This window comes from Solanum tuberosum, unplaced genomic scaffold, assembly GCF_000226075.1.
Source record: "Solanum tuberosum cultivar DM 1-3 516 R44 unplaced genomic scaffold, SolTub_3.0 scf00237, whole genome shotgun sequence".
In the NCBI taxonomy this organism is placed as follows: domain Eukaryota; kingdom Viridiplantae; phylum Streptophyta; class Magnoliopsida; order Solanales; family Solanaceae; genus Solanum; species Solanum tuberosum.
Window position 1 is genome coordinate 211,058 of NW_006239161.1, and position 22,737 is coordinate 233,794.

At 35.7% G+C, this 22,737-nt stretch overlaps 1 protein-coding gene across 3 annotated transcripts in view; it reads left to right on the plus strand.

The window, feature by feature from the left end:
• The window catches only part of LOC102596584 (uncharacterized), an 81,799-nt gene that overhangs the window by 36,521 nt on the left and 22,541 nt on the right, over window positions 1-22,737 (plus strand). For 2 of the 3 annotated variants that reach the window (XM_015313193.1, XM_015313194.1), the window contains exons 13-25: window positions 733-834; window positions 1,872-2,060; window positions 4,439-4,566; window positions 5,184-5,331; window positions 7,900-7,998; window positions 8,146-8,247; window positions 9,817-9,875; window positions 10,044-10,146; window positions 10,817-10,963; window positions 11,031-11,147; window positions 17,321-17,583; window positions 19,679-21,228; window positions 21,316-22,526. In XM_015313193.1, coding sequence (XP_015168679.1) covers window positions 733-834; window positions 1,872-2,060; window positions 4,439-4,566; window positions 5,184-5,331; window positions 7,900-7,998; window positions 8,146-8,247; window positions 9,817-9,875; window positions 10,044-10,146; window positions 10,817-10,963; window positions 11,031-11,147; window positions 17,321-17,583; window positions 19,679-21,228; window positions 21,316-22,526 — 4,218 coding nt within the window. The remainder of the gene's footprint in view (window positions 1-732; window positions 835-1,871; window positions 2,061-4,438; window positions 4,567-5,183; window positions 5,332-7,899; window positions 7,999-8,145; window positions 8,248-9,816; window positions 9,876-10,043; window positions 10,147-10,816; window positions 10,964-11,030; window positions 11,148-17,320; window positions 17,584-19,678; window positions 21,229-21,315; window positions 22,527-22,737) is intronic. The other variant, XM_006356871.2, reaches the window with a different exon arrangement.

Here is a 22,737-nt window from a genome sequence, read left to right on the forward strand (position 1 = left end):
ATTTTAACCCCCCCCCCCCCCCCCCAACACACACACACACACACAAAGACTGATTTTCAGTAGTGAACTTCCATAACCATTTCATTCTGAGTGCCTTGCTCTGTATCTTCAGATTCTTAATTTCCAGTCCCCCATATCTCTTTCCAACTAGTGCTTAACCAAGCAAAATGCTTTCTTTCTTTGTTCCGTTGTCTCTAAAAGTTCCTCCTGATGCTATCCAACCTATTAATGACCTCTGTTGGAATTGGGAACACGGACATCATGAATGTCGGGAGGGCATCAAGAACTGAATTAAGGAGAGTCAGTCTACCTCCCAGAGACAGATATTGAGTCTTCCACCTGTCTAATTTCAGTTTACGTTCTTTGTCTTTACAACAAGGCAAGGGGGTGTGATCATTTAGACCTGCTTTTAAACCTCTTGAGTAAATCTATTACAACAGTTGTGCAGACAGCCAGTTTCTAGTTTGAATACCTAATCTAGTATCAATTTTTGCGCAAACTTTTAGGGGAAGGTACTATTATGAAAAGGCTGAATTTTCTTTTTGTCCTGGGCTGCACAGTTGTGCAGATAGCCAGTTTCTAGCTTGAATACCTAATCTTGTTTCAATTTTGGCACAAACTTTTAGGGGAAGGTACTATTGTGAAAGTGCTGAAAATACTTTTCTGTTCTGGGCTGCACAGTTCCCTTGAGCTTGCATTTTGATCACTGTTTATCTTTACTTTGAATCTCAGGTGATTGATGTGGATGTTCTTCAGATGCTCGAGGAAATAGAGAAAAAATCTGAAGTGGGTGACATCCTAAATTACAGGTCTACTGCTGAACGTGAGTTACAGGTATGTTTAAGTTTGAAAGAGCTAGTCATTATTGCCAAAATTATGTTGCATTCCTAATCGTTCTGCATTTAGAAGAATTAACTAGCTGATATGATAATAATAGTTGGTGGTGTAAATGTTATCACTGGAGATGGTGAATATATGCATGGTATCAACCGAAAATAACCAAGTCACATTTTCTTTGATAGGGCGAAATAATCAACCAAGTAACTTTGATGTTCTAAGTTTTTTTTTTTTTTTTTTGGGGGGAGGGAGGAGGAGAGGGAGGCAACTGAAACTTTTAGAGTCAAGTTTACGCTCTTTCCTCCTCTTTCAATAAGCGAGAAGGAATCCACTTCTGAGATGGAGAGAATCCCGGGATGCATATGCTCTTTATATGGTTAAAGAAAGATGCAATGAAGTGGTGGGGATGGGCAGAGAATATGTCATTTCATCATTTTGCTTCGTGTTTCATTTCTTTTAATTACTGTGGTGTTCGGTCTAGCTTGCACGCACCGCGATTATTGTAGGAGTACCTGCTATCTCGCACCAACATACGTACCGGGTAACTTTGTCTACCTAGACTTGGACATATGGGAAGAAATCACCTACTTCCTCCGTTTTAATTTGTTTGTCTTAGTTTGACTAGGCACAAAGTTGAAGAAAATAAAGAAGACTTTTGAATCCTGTGGTTTTAAACTAAAGATATGTATAATGTACCATACCTAACTGCCCTTTAATCTTGTGGTTTTAAATATGCCATGTGAGATGTTGGAAACAAAGAGTTGCCAAGTAAGTATAGAGGCATCATTTTGAAAGAGACTAAAAAAGAAAATAAGACACACAGATTAGTGTGTCTTATCATTCCTTCTTTTTAGTTTACAATGTTCGGAGAATTACTATCTATAAGTAGTGAACTTTTTTTGGGGAGTGGGTCTCAACGTTTATTTTTTCATGCTTGTTGTATTGCTATTCTTCATTTTTGTTGAATAATCACTCCCTTATATCCACACGCAAACACATAAATATATAAATAATTGATTTCGCTGGGTCTACAGGATATTTTGTTGAATTCATCTTCGAGTAATGTAAGCAACATTGTCAATACTGTTAAACCTATGGAGGATGAGCATATGTCCAGCAAGCCTCGTGGATGGTTAAATTGGCTATCACGTGGCATGCTTGGTGCTGGAGGAACTGATGATTCTAGCCAATTTTCTGGTGTTATTTCTGATGATGTGGTCAAGGTGAGCCTTATCACTCCTTTTCCCTTTACTTCCCTATCTCTGCATTGCCTATAATAAGCTAAAAAAGGGTAAATAAGCAAATATTATATTGTCTGTTGTTCATAATGGACTGTTTAGTTCTGAAGTCACGTGGAATCAATATAATTGACATATTCTCAGTATGAACGAAAGTAGGCATAGAAACTTACATACTACTACTTCTTTTTTGATGAAAAGAAACTTGCATGCTTTTTGTGGGGCTTACCTTGCGCCCTGTACTTTCTCCACCTGCAAACATACCATTTTCTGAATAAACTTTTGTACTCGTCGGAGTGGGATAATGACTTCAAATTTCACACAGTTACTATAACCCAAGATCTAGTGTGGTCAATGTCCACTATTACTATATTGTGGACAGTGGTAAAAAGGTAGCTCTTACCTCAAATTTGGGGACACGTGGCCTTGATTAAAACAAATGGTAGATCTAGTGAGCAGTGCTGGGATTGTTACCACATTAATGGTGTACTTAATTGCATTTTGGCCGAGAAGCTAAATGTGTTAAAGAAAACCTGAAAGAAGGGAACAATAAGATTCCTGGAATCTTCAAAAAAGAAGTAGAAAAGAATGACGTCCTGTAAAGGTTACTAATACTTAATAGACTGGCAGGAAGTATGGTATTAACAAAAGAATTCTCTCAAAGAAAAGAGGTAGAGATAGCATTTACTTCATAAAAAAAGAATAGAGGTAGAGACTAGCTACACAAGGTGGCAAAATGTGAAGAAATCATAGGAGGCAGAAATCAAGGTGTTAGTGGTTAAAATAAGGCAACAAAAGCACTAGTATCTGTATGAAGATGACCAGTATGCACGGACAATATGAAGCACACTGAAAGACCCTAGAAGCCAAAGAGCAACAACAACATACCAGTGTAATCCCACAAAATAGTGTCTAGGAAGGGTAGAGTGTACGTAGACCTTGCCCCTACCTTGTAGGTAGAGAGGTTTTTTCCGATAGACCCTCGGCTCAATGGTAGATAGTATCCCACAAAATAGTGGCTAGAGAGGGTAGAGTGTACGTAGACCTTACCTCTACCTTGGAGGTAGAGAGGCTTTTTCCGATAGTCCCTCGGCTCAACGGCAGATAATATCCTACCGTTAACAACTGAGATGTGAAGTGAATGCCTAGCAAGGTGGTGGGTGGTGGTTCTGCCACTCGAGCGTCTGAACCTGCATTGTTAATTACAGCGCCCCCCACAAAAGGGACATGAGTACCGTGGAATAACACTTGTATGATAAGGCAGACAAAATAACATAAGATAGGCAATAAAGCTCATGAATATAGGGGCATAAAACATGACATAGTGGTAGCGTAGGAAAGGTAAGGAACATCTTGTAGTTCATTATGCATATTATCTTTCTTAGTCCTTTTTGATGACATTATTATCTTTAATTTCTGGGATACTATCTGCTGTATCCGGGCCTTCATGCTTAACACAGCCATAATAAAATAGTGGAATACTATCTGTCGTATCCCAGCCTTTGTGCTTAGCATGGTCACAATATACCGGTGGGATACTATCTGCCATATCTGTCCAATTTTGTATAATCTGCACATGCAAGTTAACATCCACATTTCGTAGTAAGATACTAGTGGATCATTCAAATACCAAACTTTTATAATACTGTCCAATCTTGCACAATCTCTCATCCAACTTTTGAGGTGCATTTCTAAGTAGAGAAAATGGATTAGGTAAGTTGAAAAAACATGGATAACATCCATTGTTTGCATTTATGTTAGATTTGCTATATTCCTGATAAAAAATGTTAGACCAGATGTTTTTTGTGTTATTAAACTGGGGAGATCAACAATCACCTCTTCCTACATCGTAAATTCACTGCTCAACTTTGGCATATGTTCTTCTCTATCACCAAGACTGAATGGACAATGCCTGAGCATACAGCTGATCTAATGAGCTGTTGGATCAGAAGAGGGGGGAGCAAGAGTCGGAAGAAGTGGTGTAGGATAATCCCATCCTGCATATGGTCGTCAGTGTGGAAGGAAAGAAATGGGAGATGCTTTGAAGACAAATCAATGCCCATCCATGTTGTGAAAGGGAACTGCCTATCCACACTGTTTTTTTGGTGCAAATGAAATTGTATAGAGGAAATAGAAGATCTTGTAGATTTCATTGGCTCTCTGTAATCTAGATTTTATTTTTTCTTCCTCTTGTAACACTTTTTGAGGTAGCCAGCATTCCTTAATGCTGAGGAATACAACAGTACCATTTATAAAAAAAGAAGAAGTTAGTTTTACTATAGTTTATAAAGGGTTGGTATTTGCATTAACGTGATGAATTTCAACTTTTGACCAAAATACTTGCTGACACTTTTTTTTAACAGGATATATATGAAGCTACTAAGTTCCAGCCTGTTCTATCACTGGATGATGATGCTCCTGCAGACAATCAAATCTATTTCTCTTCATTGAAGTTCAACATCAAACAAGTTTCTGCTAGTATACGGAGCATGTAGGGTGTGATGTCTTACTTGTAAAAGACAAACTTATCTGACACTAAATCTACATTTTTCCTTTTCTGGTCATTATGGTTCAAAATTTAAGTGGTTGAGTTTTGGAAATCATTCTTGTGGTTTTAAAGCTATACTCAACTGTTTCAATAGCCTTTCTCCTTGTTCTTTTAAAAGATTTAGCTCTCCTCAAAAGCATAACCTGCCAACCTGGGGACCTACTTTGAATTAGAAATGGACAAGCAATGGAGACACTTGCTTTATTTGCCACCTCTTTCTATGGGATCATAGGATACACTTCATACAAAGTTCCTTTCCTTGAAGCCTCTCCCTTTCTTTACATATGTCAGTGATGTCTCTGGTGTTACTGAATACAATAAATAGACTAATCAGTTCAAAGACGATATGTGTGTTTGTCTTTTCTTGATCCTTGGCCTGCTACCTATTTTATGCTGATTATTGTTTTATGGAGTACATGGTATTGACCTGAAGTGAGTTGAAATGGATTAACACGGGGAATGATGATTCACATAGTCGACCCTCACTTGTTCTTGATTTATAGTTGTATTGATTTATGTTATGGTGCACTTACAAGTTGCGCTTCTGTTTTATTTTCTAGGAAGCTGGGTTATGCCATTGCCTGTTTGGTACTTGATGGGATTTCTGTTGGGTGTGAGACTTGGGAGGAGGCTGCTGTTATCATTGCTGAAATAAACTCGGTCAAGATGCTTAATCCATTCAGCAAACAAGTCGTTTTACGAACAAGGGTTAGTCTATGTTAAAGAAGTTAGTAATTTTGAGTGACATGTTCATATTCATGTTACTTCCAATTGCACATGCAAGTGTACGTGGTTGCGCAAGGAATATAGTGGCTCTAAAAGAGCTGGATTATCAAATCCAAAGGAATTGTCGATTAACTATTCTAATGAATTATACTAGTCTAATTATTCATTCAAGCGTGCCAAAAGAGTTTAATTTATAATGGAATATTAAGAATGCAAGAATAAAATAATAAAATTACTTCCAATAAGTGGGATAATTCCAGGGCTGCAGTGTGCTTAAGGTTTCATGCATCACATCTCATGCATGAATTAACTACGGTTATCAACCAACATGGGTTGTGGTGCACTGGTGGGAGTGCTTCACCCTTAACCAGAGGTCTCGGGTTCGAGCCCTGGGTATGGAGAAAATCCTGTTGGGAGAGCCACCCCTAAATGGGCCCTGCAGTGCGCGATTCGGATTTAGTCGGAGCTCCAATGTGAGCTCCGAACACCGGGTGGGAAACCAAAAAATAACTACGGTTATCAAATAACTGATTTACATGGTTGATTTTATGATCATGATCTCTCGACCTCTAATCGTGTACTTCAATTGACTGTCTAACTACATCATTGAGCGGGTATAGACAGTACTCAATTGACAAGCATTTATATTTCACCCCGTTTAGTAACCAAGCTCGGTGTTCGTCCGAGTGTCAATCCTAAACACGAATCTGAACAAGTGATATGTAAGAGAGAATGAGCTCTTTGTATTCTTTTGTCTATCTACCTTTCTGTCTCTCGAGTTCAAGAATAGACAATATATTTATCTCTATAGTTATCAAACATGAAATACTAAAACAAGAATACAAAAGTAATTTAAGCGACAACCAACATTAATTCAAAACAATCAATGTTCAACAATTACCCGTAGCTACAACTCCAGAACAAGGGCCTTGAACTACTAATGTCTAATAAAAGAAGAAAAAGAAAAAAAACCCTACAAAGTATTGACAACTTTATACTTGATGCTCCATAATATTTATTCCTATGGACTATTTATAGATGTAGAAATCCCTTAATAAAAGAATTGAGTCCAAAACAAATTGAGAACCCAAAACCAACAGGAATTGGGTTCAGGCTGAAACAGTTCAACCGCCTCAACAATTAGCACCTTTCATCAATTGGCAAGTGCCTTCAGAAATTGCCACGTGTCAATGAGTAAAGACCATCAATTTGCTTTCTTTAATTTCAGCCGACTTTGCATATCATATATCATATATATATATATATAAAAGAGAACCTTATGCCCGCCTAGGCGCCACCACAAACTAGAATTTTCTTTTAATTTATTTATTTACAAAACTAGCCTTCCCCTTCCATGAAAAGTTGTGACTTTTATGAAAAAGTTGCGACTTTAATGAAGAGTTGCGACTTTTATGAAAAGTTGTGACTTTTATGAAAGTTGTGACTTTTATAAAAGTTGCGACTTTAATGAAGAGTTGCGACTTTTATGAAAAGTTGTGACTTTTATGAAAGGTTATGACCTTTTCGAAGGGTTGCAACTTTTTTCCAAATAGTTGTAACATTTACGACAAGGCACAATAAACATTTGTTCACACTACCCTTTGTTGTCTATAAATAGAGGGATTTCCTCTCATTTTAATTTTAAAACAACAAAAATTCTGAACCTCTTCTTCTTCTTCACAATTAAATATTTGTGTACTTTGCTCCTGTTGAGTGACTCACTGACACCATTGCTTATGTTACAGATTCTGGTATGTATTTTTATAGTCATTTATTTATGCTTATGTTACTAAGGATAAATGATAAGATGTAATAATTTTCATTTTCTTTTACGTTATTAATGTTTGTTACAACATAATCTTATGTGTAAGATAATATAGTGTTTTGGTTTTAATGACTGATAGGCTTTAAGTATCATTTTATAAATTTCATGATATTAAATTTCCGCACAAAGCGCAGGTAATTTTACTAGTATATATATATATATATATAAATATTAATATAATATTCAATTTAATTCATTAAGCTGTCTGCTTGATTTCCTTCTATAATCATCCATCTTTAATTATTTTAGCTCCAAACTTCTTCATCTTTAAACCAATTTACTTCTACATAAAATACACTATTTAGCACAATTCATAAAACTCGTGCTCAAAAAGGACAAATACAAATAATAAATGTGAGGCAAATAATTATTAAAAATATATATTTTTGGCCTCGCATCAAGAAGATTACTGGCTTGATAACAATTTGAAATCTTTCCTTCTGATATTTCCACTGTACTCATTTTGTGGCTCATGAACTTAATGGAAAAGGGTCAAAAATGCCCTTGAAGTATGGCAAATTAAACAAAAATGCTCTCAATTAATAGTTTGGTCTTATAATGTCTCTGCCGTCAATAGTTGTGCATCTTTGACCCCTATGAACTAGGTGGCTAGTTAATTGTCTCTATGTTTGCTTGTATTTATGCATACGCCTCACTTCTTGCAACTAATTAAGATTATATTTGTTTATAAACTGTTATAGCTTAAAATGCTTTGGTTACCTTAGGTAAATTCTGATCGAGGAAAGCCCAAAATTCATCAACCTTCTCTAAGTTTCCAACTTGACATGTCGCGTCTAAAACAGGATTCTACTTTATCTGTAAAGGTATTGTCATCTTCTTTGCTTTTACAATATTTAAGTCAGTTGCAAACTTTTTACTATCACCACAATGTTATGCAGCTGTTATAAGTTATTTAATTATTGAACAGGAGGTTTTTCAGAGATTGACATCCTATAACTTTGTATAAACAGGCCTCTGTCCAGCCACTTCAAATTACTTGTGATCTAGAGTGTTTCAAGAATATTATGAGTCTTTCTTCCCTTTTGGAACACTCTTGTTCTCTGCAGGACAGGGTAAGTATTCAAGCTATTGTGATTGTTTTACTTAGAACTCCATAAAATTTGATACTTCTGAGATCTCTGGATAGTCGTCTTATTTTCACTTTGGCCTCCAGGTTAATCCACTGATCACCAAAATTCCATTTCATCGTATAACATACAAGTTACTACTTAAAACATGACATTTTGTTTAGTGGTGTTCAACGTCAATGTGTTACATTCATTTGGTAATTGATTTCTGATTGCCTTTATATCATTTTGCATGAATGTTTCTTATCATAATGAATATCATACAGTGGGTGTTCTAACAGTGACAGAGAACATCAATTTACTTTGCGATTGGGAGCTAATGCAACAAGTATAAGAGTGCAGAAAAGATGCATAAAATAATTTTGTGAATGGATACAACTATTAATAGAAGTCAAGGACAGTGTGTATATAATATTTGTAGAAGCAGAAAATATATAGATTCTAGACTTAACTTTCTCTACTATAACCGGGCACATCTTCTATAAGTTAAGGCGTAAACTAATCAGATCTCAGCTTTAAAACAAAAATGTAATTTAGCCAGAACACTTGGGAGAAGTTTGATGATTTCTAACTCAAATTCTGACTTACTTATATAACTGTTGGAGTCCCACATCGGTGGGTTAAGGGCCTTTTGGTCTCATTATATGGTCTTGGGCAATGCTCCCCTAGTTTTTGGGATTGAGTTAGCTCCCAAGTTTCATTCTTTAACAATAACTAACTTATAAGTTACATACGAACATATCCTCAAACGTAAGTTAAGAAAGAAATTTGCTAACTTTGAATCAGAGCAAATAGTTGGCAAAATAGTACTGATGGAGCACTTGGAACAACTTATCGGAAGTTCACTAGAATGTTGCTAAAATGTTATACCAATTTTTGTGGTAGCATCTCCTTTTTATGGTCATTTTTGCAACTTCTTTTTGGGAGATCTTTTTAACTATACTATTTTTTCTTAAATCTCCCAAACAAAAGATGCAAAAATTGACCAGAATAAGGCGATGCCTTTGCAGAAGTTACAGGTCAGGGCCCAAATACTATTGGAACATTCACCTAATCTGAAGTGTTGGTCGCCAAAACAATCTTTTGCAATAGACATTGGCGTCAGACGATCACTAGAAATAGACATCGTGACTTAGAAATTATCAAAAGAAATGAGACGTACACTGCTGGGATTGTCAGTGAGAATGAGAGTGTCATCGGAATGGTAACTTAGAAAAGAAGCAATGCCAGAACAGTCACCAGAAAATCATAAAAACGGAAAATTTTAGAAAACCTTATTATTGATGGATGCTTTACGTCTCTACCAAAATCGTAGATGCTCTGATATCATGTTAGGAAAATAAAAGAGAGGAGAGACATTGATGATTTGATGAATGTGTAACCAAATTATAGATGTCAAACACAATGTGGGACAATATTCAACTTTAAAATTGAACTGTCTTCTATTAAAACTCTTTTAACCTTCTAATACCTAAACTAGTCATTACATTGTTTAATAAGGCAAGGCTTTACATGCTAGATGGTGTTATAACTTGATAGTGTTCCATGTTACAGATTCTGTCATCCATCAACAGAATTCAAAATACGACTGCACGACTTCAGACTAAAATTGAGTAAGTATATCAAGTAAGCTCATCTATTTAGTAGATATTCTTGCCTCCTAGTCAAAGACATGGATTTTACTTTGATATGCGATATGATTATACTGATACAAGACAATTTGATATCCGTGATAATTCTGCTGCCTTGCTGCTCTTCCTATGTTTTATGTTTCTCCGCAGGCATGTCTTATCAAATCGCAAGACTGTTACATGGAATGTCCATATATTGGGTATTGCCATCCTTGTTCCTGGTGGAGGTGCAGATTCTGACATGCCGAAAATGGTAATTCTTCCATGCCATTGCTGGTGCATTATCCCCATTCCCCCATTATTTGTCTACCCAATGTCCTTCAGCTTTTCACTTGCTCTAGGGCTTTCTTCCTACCTTGTTATTCTTTCTAGGTCCGAAACAGCTCATATTTTCTATTCAAGTTTGGTAGATTCGATTTGCAATTCCCAATCACATGTATATTTGTGTTCTGTTCCCTAAATGAAGTTGTAGTTAGAGGATTTCACATCTACAAATTTGGGACCGTTTAGAGGAGATTTTGATTTGGTCCGAATTGAATATTCAGTGTATATTTCATGTATAGTTAAACTAAATTCAATTTTTTGAGTGTATCGTAAGGAATTGTTAGTGTATAGCTCATGTATAGTTAAGCTATATTTAGCTTTTTAATTGTATCATAATGTATAGTCAGTGTATACTTTCTATCTTTTTTTGACTATTTTTTATGTAAATAAAAACATGGCTATATTTATTGTTGACTAATTACTTTATTGTATATATTTGAAACTAGCCCAATAAGATATTGGGTTGCCCTCCAGTAATTTTATTGTGATCCATTACTTGCATGGTGTGATTGACCAATTTATGATTGAGAACTGGAAGGCTTCATTATTTCGATGTAATTAGTGCATTTTCAGTGGCCTAAAATTTCTAGTTTGGGCAGGTACTTGAAGCAGGGGAATTAACCTTTGGGTCTAAAGGTGACAGAGATACTTTATTAGCATCGCCTCTTTGCACTAGTAATGTTGTCTTGGGTTGTCAGCTTCAAGATCTCTATGATCACTTTGAGATTAACATTAGTGATCTTGAGGTTAGTCATTTGCACTTTGATATTCAACTTCCTCGTATGGTGTAAATTAAGTGATTCTGTTCTGCAGGTAAAACTTTTAACTTCAAATCCCTCTAGAACTATCCCCCTTCTGGAGAAACTTTGTACCAATATCAACTTGACATTGTGCATTATTGCTGATGAATCAGAGTTGAAAAATTGTGAGGTAAGTGAATCATTTTGATGACTATTTTTCTATATGTTGTGATAGCAATTTGATTTTTGGTTTCCAATAGTCTGTTACTTTTCTCCAGAAATCATAGGCTCTTAATTCTTAAGCCTTTATTTGTTGTCGTGTAATTGAAATTGATGGATATTGCTGGTGGTGCAAGGATCTAATTTAGTCGACAAACTATTTCTTGCCTCTATGTTTTTTTGATTTTGCACCGGGTGTCCGAGTCTCTTTGAGCCCCGACTAATCCCGGGGGTGCACAGGCCCTCGGCAAGGAGTTTCCCGCAAGTGCACCACGGTTAATTCAGGTTTTACCCAGTCCGATGGCCCTCAGAAATTGTTTGCACCCAGTGGGTTTCGAACTTGAGACCTTGAAAGGGAGCAAACCCCAAGGCTCAAGTCAATTGCCAGCAGGCCAACCCCTGAGGGTTAATTTCTTGCCTCTATGTTCTTGACTGGTAAAAAGGAAAAAAGTTTAACTGCTAAATGTACATATTAATTGTTTCACCTTTAGGTTCATTGTTTTTCTTGCCTTCAAGATACTAAAGATGCTTGTTTTCCTTCTCCTGCATTGGATGGGCACAGTTCAATGTGGGACAGAAGAGCTAATGATCCACACTGTTCAGTTTAAAATTTGAAAGCATGTAGACTCCAACTTAATTGAGTATAGTTGCTTTTAATTTAAAGAACGCATATTATCAAGGTTTCTCAACATTTCTAGACTTTTATTTTACTATCGGAAAATAGTCAAAAATGTCCTTAAACTATGTGAAATTGAACAAAAATGTCCTCCGTTAATAGTTTGGTCCAAAAATGCCCATATTGTTACTTTTTGGTAAACAATTACAAATAAACATATTGTGTCTTTCTTGTCAAACAGATAATTTTTTAAAATAATGTACTACTTTTAAAGAACTTTTTTCTTATTTTTTTCTTTTAAAATCCTATTAACTAATAATCTTTTTTCTTCTTAATCTCCTTTTATCAATAAAAAAAATAGAATTACCCCATATACATTTTCAACTAATAATATAGGTCATATATATATATATACATAAAAGATCCTTATAGCTTCATCTTAATTTTCATTTATATAGTGAATAAAAAAATTTCCTAATAAAATAGATTTTCTTTTTCATATTCTTTTCCGAATTGAAGTAGGATAAACATTTGCTAGTATATTCCTTGATTTTAAATATAACAAAAAAAAGGGTCAACAATAACTCCATCGACGATATTTAAAGATATTTTGTGATTTGAAGCAATGTAACAATTTTTTGTGTTTTGTGGCATTATGATTGTTGTATCTTAACTTTAAAACTGTATATTATATTAACAAATTTTTATCCTTCTTCAATTAATTTTTTTTGTAAAGACATAAACATATTTCCTATTTATTAGAATTTTTGTTAGTCGTTATTTAAATGAAAATTAATGATGGATTACTATGATCTTATATATATGATAATTAATGATGAGTTACAATATTTTTGTTAGGAAAAAAATGTTTTTCAAAAGAAAAGAAATAATATGTTTATAAGGAAATGAGTGTTTTTGACCAAAAAATAACTATAGGGGCATTTTTGGATCAAAGTATTGGCAGCATGGGCACTTTTGGACCAAAGCATTGACAACAGAGGCATTCTTTGACCAAAGTATTAACGGAGGATGTTTTTGTTCTATTTCACATAGTTTAAAGACATTTTTTATCCTTTTCCATCTAACTATTAAAGGTGTATCATTGAAAGTTTCTCAATAATGGATATTGTATATGTCCAGTTTGCGGCCATGTTTATGAATATAAATACATTTACCTGATAATTTTTTTTAAGAGGTGTCTGTTTTACTTGTTTTGCTTACTTTAGGACGGTTTATCCTTCTTTTATTTAAATCTTAATAACTCTAGCTTATTACCAGATGCTTTCTTTTATTTTTGTGTTTTGACCCGTGATTAATTTTATTGATAACAATCCTTCTGCATTTGGTGTACTTCATTATATATACTCTCTTTGTCTCAATTTATGTGACTTACTTTCCTTTTTGGTCAGTCCCAAAAAGAATGACACATTTTTATATTAAGTAACAATTTAACTATAAAATGTTTATTTTACCCTTAATGAAATGATTTATGGCCACATAAATTTCTATCATTCATTTTGGACCACAAGTTTTAAAAGTCTTCCTTTCTTTCTTAAACTATGTGCCGAGTCAAACTACCTCACATAAAATGGGACGGAGGGAGTATTAAAGATGATGAGATGTACTGTCATTTGTTTACAAAGTGGATTATTAGATTTTATATACAAGATACCCCAGATAGGTAGTTCCGATTTTCCTACCAAATAGTGACAATTTGACCCATAAAAGATTTCTCATGCTAGATATTTCCTTCATCATTAATACGTTACCAGTTTCAAGAAGAAATATTTCCTTCATCATTAATCATTCTTCTGCTTAAAATCTTTATTTTCAAAGTATCTCATACCTACATATGTCCACCGACTCCCATGTCGTTTTTTTTGGTTTGGATAGTAAATAATTTTATTTATGTGGGGAATGGAAATGAAAGAAATCTTAGCTGCGGTTGGGTTTGGATCCGTTTGATGGGCGTCCCACTTACTGCTAGCATGAAGTGGTCAAGGAGAGAGGAGATTTCTGTGGAGGGTAGATTGAGAGTGAAAAGGACATTTCTTTGAAAAAATCATTTTAGATGGCCCACAATCAAAGTGAAAGGAGATGGTGATAACATACCCAAGGAGGTAGAAGTGGAATGTGATGGAGTTTATATAATCCCAATCTAGTGTGAATTTCAGGCACATGTGCTCATCGATGGAGTTGCTGAGAATGTGGTCTTGTCGGTTAATACCCCAAATACCAAAAATGATACACGTGAGCTAGGTTTAGACTCTTCTTTATTATGTACCTGCACAATTTTCTAATGAAGCCGAATAAATATTGCTTAGAGATTCGAGGGTGCATAATATTCAAAAGCCATGTCATAACAAGAGAATTATCGGAATCCCATAGTTAGGGTCAGCTATGGCAGGTGCTTTCTTTTCACCAGTTATATACCCAATTAATTTTTTAGATTTAATAAAAATTATGCAAGATCTTGACCAAACACTACCGGCATCATCTAATTTTACAACATTGATTTTGAGACCGAAGTATTATCTACCGTCTTTGCATCCTCCACTGAAGAAATAATGGTCCAAAACAATTTTCAAATTCGAACAATAGTACTTCTCAATCTGGACTTCCAACGATAAGGAGAGACAACAAGCTTTCAGATCTGCACTTCAGTAAGGAAGAACTGTAGCTGGCACACTAGAATATCACTTCTAGTACTTGAAAAGTGATGAAACCGGGATGGATAGGCTCAGATTTAGCTGGCGAAACCAAGGAAGAAAGAATATCTCCTAGACATTATCAGAAAGTGGTCCACTCGCTGGCGCGTGAGAATGATGTGTAGCTGAAGTTAGAGCTTTCAATAGCGCATGCCGAGGTCTTAGATGGAGCTGCTGACTGGGTTTTTGTTGCCGGTGGTAGAGGAAACCTGTGTTGTTGGTGTTTTATGTAAAACACTGCTCGAGAGATAACCAAGGGACAACTTGTTTAGGTCACGAAAAAAAATGCTCAAGGGAGGTTACTCAATCTCATGCTACAAATAGTGTTGCAGAGGGAGAAAACTCATCTCAAATAGGCAACAATGGCTCTGTTCCAATGAAGATTACAAGAAAAGAAAATTTTCTTTGTATTTCTTGATGATCTTTACATCCCATGAGAATGAGTGCTCAAACATTGAGTCCTAAGACTAAATAAGGAAAGACAATCAATTACAATATTCTATAATTAATTTACTCGTATAATTAAACTACAAAATCTCTAATCAATAAAACATAGAGCCATCTAAATAGAACTCTTTGGAAGAAATTGAAGACTCATCATTACCAACTCTTCTAAAATGTCACATAGCCATAAACAACATGAGGATCCATTTTAACAACAAAAAATTGATATGATTCATTAGTTTGTGGTTGTATTACTGCTTACAAATTATGGCTTGTGCGAGGCTTGTTCAGAGTTGAATGTATTAGCAAGGGACTATAGGGGAGGTGCTTCTGGGATGGAAATTCAGAAGCACGAATAGGAGAGCATGGGAAGTAGCTCTTCTAGCATTCATATGGACAATATGAAAATTAGAAATAGGTAAGCCTGTAAATGGATGGAAATTCTTGATTACAGACTAGTGGATTATTTTCTTTTCTGAATTTGGTAAAACACTCTCTATGTTCCTGTTAGTGTTCATAAATGGATGCTTTTTTTAGAGAATCATGTCTTCTGTAAGATGCTTGATGTTGAAGTACTATCATCTTTGAATCTACGTTCAAGATCATGTGGTGCTTTGATGATTCTCAAACTATGTACAAGAGACAGTTTATATGAAGAAAGAAGACTGAAGAATGAAGAATGACGAATGAAGTTTCAAGAACCATGTCCTCAGTGAGATAGATCTCTAAGAAGAAGTGAAGAAATTAACAAAACCGTCAGAGGAAGTCATTAGAGAATATGTTCCTCTGGGGTAGCATGAGAGACTATCAAGAATGAAGTTGTTTCACATCTGCACTAGGAAGTAGGAATCATTGGAGAATTGTAGTACGGTAGAATTCAATTCGACAAGGAACTGAAATTCTATACATGGAAAGCTATCATACATTATGCACATGGAATTAGCTTGAAAATAGGAGAAAGAAACTGACGCGTGAAATGTTTCAAACCAAGTCAAACTAGTACTGGATTTTGTGAAAGTCTCGACCTTATTTATGTTTTGGATTAGAAAACCACAAGGCAACTATATAAACAACTTTGGAGTGAGACGTCAAAGTTAAAAAGTTCTACACGAAGAGTTTCGAAGAAGAAGTTGTTGCTACAACGAAAGAACCTGTTGCTATCAAGATTTATCCATATAGTTCTTGAGCTGTAATAGTAGTTTCTTTGTGTTGGTTCCAAGACAATATCTTGATTACTTTCTTAGTTGATTGTATTAGGTGTTTTTTGTGTCCATAAGTGACTTTGTTGACAAGATAGAGTCATTGAAGTAGAAGAGTAGAGAGGGTAGAGGTTGGGAACGATTCCTTAGGTTTTACAAGAGCAGTTGTAAGCCTTAAATTTGGCTCGAGTTTAGTGAAAGAGTTTGAGTAAATCCTACGGAGGTGGGTCGCGGTTTTTGCCTCCCTTGAGCAAGGAGTTTTCCACGCTAAATACTTGTGTTGATGTACTATTTGCAATTTACCTTCTGGCATAAGTGCTCAAGGAGTATGGTACTTTGAGTACTTAGGTCGCAGCCAAACTAACACTTGACCTTTTATATAAACTTTGTGTGTGCCGATTCCCCATCTGATCGATGCGATTTTACTTGAAAAGAAGAGGAAGGTTGCATGATATTTTGATAGGTTATTGAAAATTGTAGGAAAATTATCTCTTAGATAAATCCAAGGCCTTGAATATTTTATGCGACTTTATGTGTAATATGCATGTACATATATTGGTGGGTTGTTTACAATAGGATCTATGAAACTGAAGCTTGTATGCGATGACCGAAAGATAACAAAAAGAAAAGGCTTACCCCGTGCATGAAGTGTTCTCTGGCTGCTAAGTCATAGGGAGAGAGTGGCCTATAATGAACACTATTTTCCTTTAAATTGCCACAAAGAGACTGTATCCATGCCTAAAAGCTTGCGACATACAGGTTAAAAGAGTTGATCTATCATTGCATCAACACCTGCCCTGATTCCTAAAAAGGATAAAGTTAGAAACTAAATTTTGTGAGATACATGATTTTTTGATGATTGTTGGGTGTATGTTGATGTAATTAGTGCTTCTGATCTGATGAAACATGGCAAGTGTTTTGGTTTCGTTCACTGGATTAAATTATGCAGGTGGTACATTCATAAAGGTATAATAGTTGGTGTGAAGCATGAAAAAGATATTTAAGTTGGGACTTTCACACTAACAAACTGAAACCTCTGCTGACTTGAGTTGTCGTATGGAGCAATTTCTGTTTGAATGTTACAATGCTACTCTGCTTGCTATAGTTTCTAATTATCAGAGTATGAGATATCTGATCAGGTGTTTATAATTTAGGTTGCTTTCTTTCTTTATTTCAGGTTGACATAGAGGTTTCATCTGTTCTTGCTCACTTTTCACCATCTCTTTATGGAGCAATTATGGACCTTATTGTGGATTTTGATATACTGGGTTTATCATCAGACTCCTTGCGCCCAACTACAGTTGATGGTAGTGTGATAACTGCTGTTTTTTGGTTCTCCATTGCTGCAAATGTGAAATCTATTGGTTTCTTGATCGATTTTGAAAGTGATGTAGAAAATGCGTGCAGTCTCATGCTATTGCTTCAGATATTAAATATTCGGTATGTTGTTAGCATCTTGTTTTACTTTTCTATCAGCCAGATAAAGATACACCATTAATAATAGAGAAAATACGCAAAAGATAAGATGATAGACAGATGCCGAAGTGAAACTGTGTTGCAGCTTTATACTCCTTGGCAAATCATAAATATCTAGTCTCTCTGTTAATCCTTCTGCTTTGCACCGTAATAATGCTACAAGAACTGCTATAAAGCCTAATCATCATACCAATGTGATTTTAAAAATCATTTCTGTTTGGTGACTCTCATGAATGGTCTCTTGACATGCATCTCTAGCTTAGCTGTTTATTTCCAAAAGGGAAAAAGGTCAAATATACCCTTGAACTTTTAAAAATGGTATGTATATACCCACCGTCATACTTTAAGGTAGTATGTATCCCTACTGTCATACTTTTGGACCATATATACCCTTTAATCAAATGGACAGACGCATGACGCTATCTCAATAACTTACGCGATTCTTTATTTTTTTTTAAATCCAAAATTTACAAACCCACCCAATTATATCCCGACCAATTTTTTTTAAAAAACACCCATTTTGCATTGCCATAAACTTTTGCAATCTTACCAACAAAGTATTTGATCAGAAAACTCACAAAATCAACAACTTTACAACTTGATAATATTAAAGTATAACCCAAAATATTAATAAAACAAATAAGAAATCAATTCGTTTGTCCCAGAAACTTTAAATTTCATATATTATCTACAACTATCTTCATGACTACAGTAATTATATAAAGCAACAAAACTTAAATCGTTAAATTAATATGAAAACTATGTATATATTCCACTCTGTTTAGGTTTAGGACTAAGTAATTACCCAAGAAATAGGAGTTCATCAACAGGAACACAGATGAGATTCAGAGAGAAATAGGAGCCAATTGGAGAGAAACTCAGAGACAATTCAGAGTTCATCTGGAATTGTAATTTTGGAATGATAAAAAAGCTGGTGGGTGCAGTGAAGGTGGGGAATCCAGAGTTTTTGAATGGAGTATGGAAGGGGTAGAGATGCATGCTGAGAAGCTTGAATCGGAGATCGGAAATTTCTCGAAGCTTTTGTTACTTGCACTTTGGTTATGGTTTCCTTAATTTTGGTCTTAAGTGGGTCAGGACATATTTGTGTGGGTTTTTAATTTTTTTTTTAAAAATAATTAAAAAATTGGGTAAGTTATTGAGATGGTGCCACATGTATTTCCGTTTGATTAAAGGGTATGTATGGTCCAAAAGTATGACGGTAGGGATACATACGACCTTAAAGTATGATGGATGATATATACTTACCATTTTTTAAAGTTCGGAGGTATATTTGACCTTTTACCCTTTCCAAAATAACTTGAGTTGCATAAGGTCACAGTCATAGTGGGGTCGTTTTCTGCACTGTTTTCAATTGCATAGGTTTTGTTTATTCACCTCAAGTCATTCTTGCTGCAATGCCAATTTCAATAAGTCAGTCATGACATCCACAATTTGTAATCAAAACTTTAGCATTGATCAGAACAATTCTTGAAATTCTATGGATATTTTTCTCGGAATCAGCTTGATTCTTGAAGAGCTTCCTTTTACCAGCGGTGTCCAGGCTAACTTGTGCAGACCTAGACTGATCTACCTGGTATATGTGTCCTCCCACTAGTAGAGGTATTGTGTGATTCTTCCCACCAAGACTTTAGCAGATGAAGAACTGACCTTATATTTTTGTCTCATCATGTGCCCCTGATTTTCATGGAACCTTTTTTGACAGCTACACTACATACTTGGGTGCTGAACTTGCTTAAGTTATATTTTATTTATAGTAAGCAGCAAGTGAACATGACGGCATATCTGGTGAGAAAGGAAAAAGAGGAAAATGAGATTAGTCTAGAGGTGCATTTAAAGTTGTGCTTGATATAGTCGTTTTTCCATATAACCTTTAAAATTCAAGTATTCACGGTAAAGAAAATGGTAGAAAACATTAGATTCTGGTATCTATTCTTGAGTCAGATGTATTTCCTTGTGTTCCTTGTGAGTCAGGAGAGTGATTCTTTTCAAATATTATCTGTTAAGCATTATAGCATTCATTTATGAAGTTTGAATGAAGTTGCAGGTTTGATGGGAATGAGTCCTTGGAGGGAAGAGCTTCAGTGAAGGAAATAAACATCCATAATTATGGTGGTAAAAGTGAAGGAAAAAGCCTCATCTTTTGCTCATCTCAGAGCTTGTCTGGATCTATGTATCAGGATTGTAATGATGTTAGCATTGGTCCTCAAAGTGGGAATTCTGATGAGAGAAGTAGTACCAACGATCTGTGCCTTCTGTTCGATTACAAAACCTGTGGGAATTCAGGATTCATTGGCCATGAATGTAAATTAAGTTTAAGTGGTCTTGATATTCACTGCCACCGTTTTATAATTGGAGTTTTGGTAGGATTTATTGATAAATTATCTAATATCAGACCTTCTCTTCGAGTTGTGGACAACCCTGTAGTGAATGGTGAGAATTGTGTTCCTACTTCTGCTTCTTCGCTTCAAAATTCTGGTTCTTCCAACTTCTTTGAAACCTCCTTCTCTGAATGGGCAACTGTTTCATTGGATCAGTTCCCTTTCATTACCCTAAAAGATATTGATTCTTTTCGTAATCTTGGAGGTTTCTCAAATGATAATACTCCTGAGTGGAGGAAGGTTCTTAATTTAAGAGACTGGAAGGACAGCAATCCTAAGGACGACATAGAAGATAGATCTAACAGTCAGCTTCCAATTTCAGTTAATTCTTCTTTTCAAGTTTATGGTGCTAAAAGGGCGTATTTCATTGACTTGGAGCTCAGCAACAGTCGAGTTCATTTTCATGAATCCTCTTACATAATTGGAACTCTTCTGTTTCCAAATGTCAAGTCTGCATTGTGTATTTGCGCCGACTATCTGGATGTACTTTGCTGTGCAGAGGGGTTGGTTCTTTCTTCTCTACAATGGACTCAAATGATGCAGGATTTCCTTTGGGGTCCCTTGGAATCCACTTTCCCTCCAACTTTAAAGTTGCGTGTCTGGAAAGAGAGTGTAAAGTCTCCGTTGAAAATGAGTTTAAGTATCAAGCACGTGTCTTGTGTTTTACCGCCTGAGTTCCTTGCAGTTATCATTGGTTATTTTACCTTACCTGATTTGAGCTCTAGTACAGATGGATTGCCTATTACTGAAAGCTCCGACTCTAATACTTCAAAAGATAATGTATGCACTTCATTCATGTTTGAGATACTGGACTCCAACTTATTTATACCAACAGGGAGCAGCGTATCTCAATTTCTGAAGCTTGATATACAACGGTTATACTCTAGTTTCACGGAAAATGGTGAAGCAAAGTTTGTGCTGAAGGATATTCCTATGGAGTGCTTGGTTACAGAAGATGAAATTGCTCACAGAAATGATTGTTTAAACTTTTTTGGATATGACTTATCACTATCTTTGATGCTATTGGAAGAAGCAGATAATTTGTCAGGTTCTTTTTATGGCCCCACTTGGACAAATATCAACTTGATTGCGCCATTTAGTGCCGATGTATGGGTGAGATTACCATCCCAATGTGAATGTTGTGATGTTGTATCCTGTTATCCAAGTTGCATTATGACAATAGTCAAGGATTGTCAACTCAATGCTGAAGGTAAGAAACAGATTTCTGTCATATGTTTTCTCGAGTATTGAAGCAAAACTTTTGGCACCTCAGTATTTGCTGTGTCTTTGTCCACAGGTGCATCACTCGTGAATGGATGTGAAGCAATGATGGATGTCATAGATCAGTTTTCCTTGGTTGCTAAACAAGCTGAAGCATTCAAATCTGATACCTTACAGTTTTTTCTACACAGGGAGGGAAAAGAGGGACAAACCGCTTCTCCACGTCAAGGCTCTCTTGAAAATTTCATGACAATCCGAGCGTCTGTGAGGTCAATGTCCATAAAATTGCGACAACATAAAGGAGAATCAGTTGCTTCTGACCTTATTGGGGAAGCTAACATGCAGTTTCTTTGTTCTGCCTCTTTAAAAAATGATGAGCTCTTAAGGCTGAAGATCTCCTTCTCTTATCTACAGATATTCTCGTCTCTTAACTCTGTTTTGCTTGCTGAATGCTGTTCTAAATCTGGCTCTCCAGTTATTGTGATAACCTTTTCATTGTCTGATCAGGGTGAAAGTATGCTTTCTGTTTCTCTGCCTTCGCTAGATGTTTGGATACATATGTCTGACTGGGTTGCAATCATCAATGTACTCCAGTCTTCTTCAACCAAACAATCCAATACCTTAATGACAAACTCATTATCAAACAATATGGCATATGTCCCTGTTGACCAACTCAGGGATGGTGAAAATGATGGTCCGCAAAATTCCCATCCATGTCCTAATATTTTATCTACTGAAGAAAATGTAAGGCATGATACTGGAGTTCATTCTGTTGAGTTGGAAACTATCTGTCTCCGAATTCATATTCCTGCTTGGGTTAGAAAAGATGCTTTTATTATATCGGAGGTGAAGCAGGGTGACAACCACATGAATGATTTACGAAACACGATTTATGGACATCGACATGGATTTTTCACTGTTGGCTTTCAAGCTAGGAATAGTAAACTGTTTTACTTGGGGACCGTTATGAGACTGAAACTTGATCTAGATAAAACCTGGGGTACAGTGGAGCTTGTGAAGGATGATAACACACGCTCGTGGCCCCTGTTTGAACTATTTCAAGTGAACCTTGATGCTGCAGTTTGCACTAGTTGCATTAAGCATATCCATGGGAAGGTGGATCTTCAGTGTCATTGCCTGGATGTATGGCTGTCAGATCACATTCTTTATTTCTGGCAGTTTGTGGATTTTGAAGGTCCAGCAGCTGGGCCTTCTCAATTTAGTTTCAGTCAAGTGAACTTTGATATCCAACTTAGAAAGTTCTCTCTTCTTTTGGCTGATGGAAAGGTGATTTCCACTCCATAACACTGTCCCTATTTACATCATTTCTGTAGTTTGCCTTTGCTAGATTGGGCTCCAAGATTGATTGTGATAACTTGATCTGCCTCAATTCTCTTAAATTTCATTATTATCCTTAGAAGTTTTAATAATTTATGCTTTTAACAGACAACACTAGAAAGTAGTAGACCACCATCATATTTCCTTTAATGCGTCCTTT